Source organism: Hevea brasiliensis, chromosome 7 (assembly GCF_030052815.1).
Source record: "Hevea brasiliensis isolate MT/VB/25A 57/8 chromosome 7, ASM3005281v1, whole genome shotgun sequence".
Taxonomy (NCBI): domain Eukaryota; kingdom Viridiplantae; phylum Streptophyta; class Magnoliopsida; order Malpighiales; family Euphorbiaceae; genus Hevea; species Hevea brasiliensis.
The window spans coordinates 95,096,801-95,106,148 of NC_079499.1; the positions used below are offsets into that span (position 1 = coordinate 95,096,801).

The following is a 9,348-nucleotide window of genomic DNA, read 5'->3' on the forward strand; positions in this document are numbered from 1 at the left end:
TCTTAATCTCTTCTTTGTAAAACTTCTGATAACTCATGTGTGATTCCCAAAATCTTTTTCATAAGATGCAACACAAAGACAAATTCAATCGATTCATAATGTCTAGCAAATCAATTGCTTCAGCCCTTTGCAGATCATCACTACCATTTTCTCCAATATACTTAAGAACATCAATGACAGAAGGAAATAAATGTATCAAATTAATAAGCGTACCATAATGAGAACTCCAACGAGTATCTCCTAGTCTCTTCAATGCCATTTCTTAATTTAGACCTTGTCCAGTTTTTATTTCACCTTTTGCAATTCCTTCAAACACTTTCTCTAGTTGCTTTTCTCAAAGCATGTCCCTGCATTTACAAGAACCTCCAATAACATTGACCAAACGAGTAACAGTACTGAAAAAAGAACTTATACTTGAATGCTTTTTAGCAATAGCAACAAGTATGAATTGAAGTTGATAAGCAAAACAATGGATATAATAAGCACTAGAATTCTCCTTCAAAATCAAACTTTTAAGGCCATTAAATTCACCTCGCATATTACTAGCTCCATCATAGCCTTGACCTCTCAAACTAGATATACTCAAGCCATAAGTAGAGAACAAAAACTCAATATCTTTTTTAAGAGATGCTGCACTTGTACTATGGACATGCACAAGACCAATAAATCTTTCAATGACACATCCAGATCCATTGACATAACTTATGACAACTCCCATTTGCTCTTTAATAGATACATCTCGACATTCATCAACTAAAATAGAGAAAAAATCATCTCTCAAATCTGTAATGATGACCTTTGTTGTCTCAGTTGCAGCTGCATTAATGATATCTTTTTGAATATCAGGAGATGTGAGTCTGAGATTGTTAGGAGCATTCTTCAATACAACATTATTAATTTCTTCATTACATGAAGCTAGAACTTTTAATAATTCAAGAAAATTTCCTTGATTTAATGAATTTTCAGACTCATCATTCGCCCGAAAAGCCAATCCTTGCATCAAGAGATAACAAAGACATATAATTGATGCATTTAACCTGCAACGATACTCAATTTTTTACTATTTTGATTGTTTTGAAAAAGAAACTTCAATGTGTTGAGCTTGATTCATCAAATCTTCACAAGCTAACCGACATTTATTATGATCACTATTATGGTCTCCTACATGTTCTCTCAATCTTTTTTTCTTTTGCCAATTAGTAAAACCTTCAAATACAAAAGTATCATGACCTCTTTCACTATACCCAGCTGTAAAAAGAAAACAATATAAACAATATGCAGCATCTTTTTCAATACTATATTCCAACCAATTACTGAATTCATCAAACCAAGATGCAATAAATCTCTGTTTTCGAGTTCCATCTACCTGTTGAGGAAATTTATGATGGCATGGTTGACATGGACCTTTAAGTAAGTAAGCTCTACGTACCTGATTCCTAATATCAGGTGGATAGCTCATTATATTAGGTCGCAGTCCTGGATCAGAAAGAATGTTTTCTATATTGACCTCAACTTCCTCAACAATCACCTGCTTAGGTGGTGCTGGTTGAATAGGTTGATTGATTGATGATGATGATTCTGCAGTGTTTGATTTTCTTTCAAAAAATCACTCCATATCTATAAAAATTAAAAAACAGTCAATATTTTATATAAAATTGAGATAACAATATCAATGCAACTATGCAATAAATTTTATCAAATAAAATATATAAAATATTTATATAGAAAAGATATAACAATATTAATGAATACAATGAGCAATTTTTATTATTAAAAAAAAATCAAATCAAACAATTATCAGCAGCAAATCAAACAGATAATCTATGTAGAAAATCAAACAATTTTATATTTTTCTTAGTGAAGGAAAAGAAAATATGTGCAAATGGACCGCAAATTCTAAAACATTCTAGCATGATTGATTCCATTCATATCAAAATTCAGCTTCATAGGTAGATTTATAATTTGATAAAATGTGTTCTCATACTTATATAACAAATGAAATGTCAACACTCAAAACAAGTACTTCAATCCATTGCCATGCATACAGGGAAGGCTCTTTACTTATTTATTAATTTATTAATATATTTTTATTTAATATATATGAAAATTTAATATTTATTAATTTTCAAAATAATTTAATAACACAAGTTATTAATTTTTAATAAAATAATATAATATTGATAGACAATTTTTAAATTCCATTATAATCCCTTAAAGTTGACAGCATGTTTACCTTAAACTTTCTCACTTTAAAAAATTTATTACTTTAATATGAAAATAAAAATTAAGCCTATGATATAATTAAGCATGTGTCAACTTTAAGGTTAAATTGACTATTTGTTCATATATATTAACGAATCTTGAAACAAATTTTTATTTATAGTTTGATATAATTAAAAATTAACCTAAGAACAAGAGGAAGAGAGGAAATGGAATGACAGCAAATATTCGTTAGCGTGTGGCATATAGCAAGCCAAAATCAAGTTTTGAAAAAAAAATAAAAACTTGAAACAGAGCACCCAAATGAATCTCAATTTAAAGTCAATGCACAAATACATGCACTAGCATTAAACACATCTCTAAACTAGAATCACGGCCCAGTGCAATCCATTAAATTACCCATAAGTGAACGGTGAAACACTAAAAGAAGCAAAAATTCAGTGAATTCAGCACTAAATATGGAAATTGTCCAACTAGAATTGTCAAACAATAATTAACCAATAAAAAGAAAATTAATAATAATTATAATAGAAAAAAATCAAATCAATTTTTAGATTTGCTAAATATCATTCTATGGCAGAAAATTAAATAATGAGAATCCAATTAAAAAAGTTTTATACAAGAAAAAAGACAGAAATTAAACAAATAAAAATAAAAATTATAAAGTTAAAATGAGTTTAGAAGTTTGAACCTACATATAGATTTAGGCAAATGATTCAAGAAATTGTGGAGTAAAGTAAAATTGAAAAAAGGAGTGAAGTAGAGATGAAGATAGAAATTGCAAAGAGAAAACTTTTTTTGTCGGTAGAGGGAAGGAAATGGAGAAATGAGAGTGCTACTGCTGTTACAAAAGGGATTTTAAGGTTTAAATGTGAAATTACCTATATGCCCCTTAAAATTTTTAAAAATTTTCCATGCTTTGGATAGTTATAGTGGACTTGAATTATCAAAAATATCAACAGTGCAAATTGCAAAACAGCAAATAGGAAAATTCAAGGTAAAAAACAGTAAAAAAAAAAAAAAAGAAAATTCAAAGGAAAAAACAAGGCAATGCAACGCATAGAGATAGCCCAATATTATTTGTTCAGATTAATTATTTAAATAATGGAATTTTAAAAACTATTTATCATTATAATATGAAATTTAAACTATTTATCAAAATAATATAGTATAATAAAAATCACCAATTAGAATAGCGATTTCACAACCTGTCACAACAAGCGTCAAGTTAAGTTTAAAAACATTAAAAACACCATCTTAGTTAGTGGTTTCAAGAGCATTGTTTATGACTTCTTACATCAATTGACTAACTTAGTTTATGTACATTAAAACTACTATTTGAGTTGGCGGTTTCAAGAGCAATACCATTGTAACATTGTGAAATATAGATTATAGGAATGTTGATAATTTATTCCCTATACTCAAGCATGCCCAATGCAAATACTGCCCATGGCTCACTTTTTGGGTTTAAAAGCCAGTTGTAAATACATAAAAAGTGAGACATACAAATTTTTAATCATTGGTGCATAAAATTATAAATATAAAATTCTAATTAGAATGTATGTGCTATGTTTATTAAATTATTTTATACAAATTTACATTATATGAAAATTGTCTATTAATTTAAAATAGAGTAAGAATTCCATAATAAGATAAAATTCAATATTATAAATAAATTTAAAGCACAATAAAAATAAAAAATAATTACACTCATAATAAAAATGTAAATAAAAGGGTGTTGAAATACTTCTAATTTTTACTTTTCAAAATTTTAAAAAAAATTGATATAATATATCACTAAAATTATCACAAAAAAGTAAAATATATATTAACTGTAATTTACTTTTAACTAATTATTCAACATGCTAATTTATTTTTAACTAATTATCACATCTTACACACATAGTATTAAATATATCACTTAATTTCATATACATTAATAAAATTATCAAAAATAAAATATTAAATAATATATCACAACAATAATAGTAATAATAGTTTACATTAAAGTTTAAAATTTTATTATAGTTATAATAAAGCTTAGTGTGAAAAATTAGCTGTAGTAAAACTCCAAAATCCTATATATAATATTAAAAAAGGCTAAATTAAGAAAAAAAAAATTAGAGTAGAAGAGAAGAGAAGAGAAAACCTGTACTAAAGAGAAGCAAAACTCTAAATTTGATAGAAAGAGTTGCTTTTTTTAAAACTAACTAAGACTCTTCAAATTATTGACAATTTTTCATTTCGAATGATTTTTAGTAGCTTTGATGTCGCTTTTGAAACCGTCAGTTCAAGTGATGGTTTCTATGTCTGTCCTACTTCAATGCTTTTCAATGAAATGATGCGACTTTTTATTATTGAAACCTCCGATCCAAGTGACAGTCTTTGTGTCCTATGGTTATACACTTTTCAATGATGTGATATGATATAAGGGTGATATTTTATTTTTGAAACCACTGTTTTAATTGGCGATTTCTTATTAATTTTTTACACCTTAAAAATATAGTTTCTATTAATATTTTTTTAAATAAATATTAAAATTATAAATAATTTAAATTTCATATTATAATAATAAATTATTTTTAAAAACACATTATTTAAATAATTAATCCTATTTGTTCGGCCTCTGCAGCAAAAGGAGTTTCCAGCAAATATAGACTTGGTGGGACCCAACCTTGGAGTCTATTTTGGGGTCAAGGTCAGCTATGATTATCGTGGGCTGAAGCTGACACAATCAATATTTTATTTGGGGCATTTAATCATTGGAGGAAGCCTGGCTAACGTCAATTCGGTTCGGGTTAGTTTCGAACCAAAATCAATAGTTGAGGTCCTAGGAGGAGAGAACTAGAATCAGTCCGAATAGTTTCAGTTCCGATCCTTACCTGATTTTGGGTCAGTTTCGGTCTAATTCTTAACGATTTTAGTTTTTATTCATTTATAGTTTGAGCTGATTTCGATTTCATTTTGAACCAAAAAAATTATGAATCAGAAATTTGCTAAAAAGAAAAAATAAAACAAGCTTTCATCAATTTGTTTTTTATTTTTATGAACGGTGCAATGTTATAAGAAAATAAATAAAAAATTTTGCAAAACATAAATATATAAAGAAATTTTCTAGAAATAAATATTAATTGATTTTATTAATTCAAAATGTGTTATATTTTTTACTTATTGCCCTTGTCATCCCACCTATTACTTCGTCCCCAAACAATAACAAGTGATCAATTGATGTTTGACTTGTGAAGTCGTGCGTGTCATCCCCACTTATTACTTTGTCTCTAAATAATAATGAATGATCGATTGAGATTTGACTTGTGAAGTCATTGTTGATGCTATAAATTTTATTTCCTTGTTGATAATTTTTACCTTTGTCTAATAATTTTCTACTTTTGTCCCATTTTCTAAACAAGCAAGCACTTTTAGTGACTCCAAATTTATACTAGGTCGATGTTCATTTAATATCATGCCCTCAAACTTGTTCAACTGCAATTATTGAAACTAAAGCCTGAATTTTATCAATTTGTTCTTTTTTTTTTTTTCCCTCAAACGATGTCGTTTTCCTCAATTTCTTAATTTCTCTGTTCATTTATATTTGCAAATATACGAAGATTTAGCTTAGAAGAATTCATCTAGAGATCCCCCAAAATTTTTCCACTCAATTCCAATATATTCAACAAATATTGAAATTAAGCATCAAGGACAAAATGAGTGATGGAGCGGAAATAAAACAAAATTAAAATTAAGATGCAAATAAGATTAGAAGAATAAGCACTAAAAAAAAAATATCAACGACAAAAAAATCAGTTGTTGATAGTCTTTTTAATCCATCGCTGAAGACTTTAACGGCTAATTTCTGACTAACAATATTCCGTCTTTGATATCCTCCGCGCTAATTTTCTAATGAAAATAACAAAAGTGATTTTCATGTTAACCATGCTTTTTCCCTTTCTTCTGCATTGCCAAGTAAGGTCTTAGACATGTTAAGCGTACAGTTTCCCTTCTTTTCTTTGGAGGAAGGGTTTGAATATTGAATCCAAAATCATGAACATGAGACAATTTTAGTTATTAATGTAAACACTTATCTTATCAGAAGTTCAAGACCTTGATTTCAAGAACTTAATTTGACCACAATATTCAGAGCTTTTTGCTCTGTGACCTATGGCTGTAATGATACACCAAAATATGGTTATAAGAAGCTGCAGAAACTAAAATCACGATGCTAACCAGTTAAGATTGTTTGGCACAATCAAAACTCAATTATAAGAACTCTCCACTAGTGCACTAGTTGTATTTGAGCCACCGTCCCATCCCATTGGTGCCTTCTCTTCTGTAACTGAGAAGCTATTTGAAGACGATCTTTGAGCTACAGGAAGTACCATAGCTGAAGCATCTGTATTGCTGTCCTCGTGAGGCATTCTATGCACTGCAGTTTGTTGTAGCTGCAATGCATATTCCAAGTCCCAGCACACATCAAGCATTGTAGGCCGCCCAGCTCCTTCCAGCTTCAAACAATTCTCAACTATTTCACCAAACTTTCTCAATGAAGGGGGGTTAATATGACCCACCAGTAAAGGATCGATAACTTTTTCGAGTTCCCCTCTCTTTTGCCAAAACAATCCCCATTCAGCTAAGTTTATTTCCTCCCTCTGAGATGAATTTACAATGGGTGGTCGAGCGCAAAGCACTTCCAGAAGTACCACACCGAAAGAGTACGCATCGGATTTATGTGTCAACTGAAGCGTTCTGAAATATTCAGGATCAAGATAACCAAAACTACCTTTTATGTCCATGCTAAAATGGTCTGGATCAGAAGGACCCGATTTTGAAAGACCAAAATCAGCAACTTTGGCCACATAATACTCATCCAGCAAAATGTTTGTTGATTTTACATCTCGGTGAATGATTCCCCCATCTAAACCGGTGTGAAGGTAATGGAGGCCCTTAGCTGTGCCAATACAAATTTCAAGCCTTTGCTTCCAAGACAATTTAGATTGCATAGACAATCTCTTAGCTTTGTCTTTCCGCTTGTATAGATGGTCTCTCAAAGTCCCATTTTCCATGAATTCATAAACCAGTATCATCTCAGCTCCTTCACTGCAATAGCCAACCAAGGAAACAAGATGGCGATGTCGAATTTTGGATAGGACCATGACCTCAGTTCGGAACTCTGGAATTCCCTGCCCATGACTTGAATCACTTCGTTTCACTGCTACCTTCATACCATTCTTAAGGATTCCTTTATAAACTTTACCGAAGCCACCCTCACCAATCAAAAACTTCTTGTTGAAATTCTTTGTAGCAGCCACTATTTCAGCAAAAGATATCTTTAGCTTGAGGTTTAAATTAGGAACCGGGGAGGCAATTCCATTTCTTTTAGCTATCGATCTATGGTGAGAGCTCCGAATCCTACAAGGGAGCATAGCCTTTAGAGCTACTTCTTTAACAGGCTTAGCTCTCCCCCATTTCCTACCAAGCATAATTAAAAATATCAAAATGGAAACTGAAGCCACTCCCCCAACTGAACCAATTATAATGAACAGACTTTTGTTTTGTTGCCCTTCCGGAGGCAACGCCAACACCGAGCTTTTGTTCATCACGAACTCCATAATCTCGAGTCCATTTAGATAAGCTTGTTTGTCAATATGATCATTAGGGCCTACACTAATTTTGAGATGTCCAGAATCATCAGAATCCACCACCAGATCATAAATGTTAGGATAATCATAAGTATTTATTTCTTTAGTTTTTTCGCCGTCAATATAGAGATTAAATGCAAAAACAGCACGAATATTGTTACAGAAATGAAAGCGAACAAAATGTCGAGTTTTCTTCCTTACACTGAAACGCCAAGTTATATTCTGCAAATCTGCTTCCCTGCTATTGTCTTTCACTTCCTTGCAAGTTCTGTAAACAAGATCTGGGGCAATATCACTGATGGGTTTAGGACCCTCTCCAAGCGTACCATTATAAAAGGCACAAGTTTTTGCAGAAGTTGGGTAAATTACATAACCCTCATCTTGCATCCAATTCCTCCAAAGGGAGTCATTGGACTCCTTAATCTCCGGACCTCCAACGTTGATCCTGTGAATTGTTTGTAAAGCCTTAGATAGTAAACCATAGTAAGATCCTTTTTCGTTCTTTACAGAAGGAACAGCTGTGGCATTATCCATGATGAAGTTTGTTGGAAGAAGAAAGACTTCTATGGCGTTAACAAAAGCAAAAGATGAAGGTGAAAACTGTATTCCTAGCTTCCCTACATTGATGGTGAGAAAGAATTCCTTGATCACAGGGAAACTGTTTTGGACTCTGAACTTTGACAACAGCGAAAAATTCAAAGTTGAAACATCAAATAAAGCATTGTTTAAATTAATCCCTTGGGATTCGAAAGCAAAGAAATGAAGGCGAACCATGTAAGTTCCATGTTTAGTGATACTGAGCTCAAATTGAGATTTCTGTCTGAAAAGTCTGGCTGCTCGATAAAGAGAAGAAGTGTTCGGTAAAGGGCTGCTGCTATAGATAGCCTCACTATTCCCTAATGTGAAAGAAGAGTTGGAATTGATGTCACCAACAAAAGTCCGGCCACTAACATTAACACTGGAGTCTGATCCACAGTTGATGAAGTGCTTAAATGGAGTATTACTGTAGGCTAAAGAAAAGGATAGAAGAGAAATGAACAGAAGGAACAAAGGAGACATCTTGTTATGGATGTGAAGCTTTTCCATGGCAATTGGTGGGTTTTGCTGGTTCTTTCAATGGGAAGGAAGCTCATGAGCTGGTGAAGATGAAGACAGACAGAGTGAATGGCTACAATTTGCTTAGACATACATTTGAGCTTGAGGCAAAGTCTTTCATTGACTTGCATGTGTTCCTTTGTGGCAATTGGTCAGTGTTTACTTTTCAATAGAAGGAAAATGTCAGGAATTAGCCCCAAGCTGTCCTGTATTTTATCAGATGGACTATCCAAGATTTTTTTTTATCTGAGGGAATATCCAAGATTCAATGCATATCTTACCTGGACTTGCATTTGTACCCATTTTGTTTCAAATATAACCCACGTCGTAAGCTACAAACTCCAACCCCAAAATTTACAAGTCCAAGGAGTGCCGAATCTTAACATTCTAGAGGCCA

General features: G+C 31.6%; 2 protein-coding genes across 2 annotated transcripts; both read right to left on the reverse strand.

The window, feature by feature from the left end:
- Positions 1–334: 334 nt before the first annotated feature.
- On the reverse strand, positions 335–1,459 carry LOC110644696 (uncharacterized). The gene is made up of 3 exons (XM_058149449.1): positions 1,430–1,459; positions 1,207–1,366; positions 335–993 (listed from the first exon to the last, which is right to left on the reverse strand). Exons 1-3 carry the CDS (start codon positions 1,457–1,459, stop codon positions 335–337), a joined length of 849 nt encoding a protein of 282 aa, XP_058005432.1.
- A 4,809-nt stretch (positions 1,460–6,268) lies between these two features.
- On the reverse strand, positions 6,269–9,065 carry LOC110669584 (probable receptor-like protein kinase At5g24010). Its single transcript, XM_021831291.2, has one exon. It carries the CDS (start codon positions 8,940–8,942, stop codon positions 6,474–6,476), a length of 2,469 nt encoding a protein of 822 aa, XP_021686983.2. The 5' UTR covers positions 8,943–9,065; the 3' UTR covers positions 6,269–6,473.
- Between the last annotated feature and the right edge of the window lie 283 nt (positions 9,066–9,348).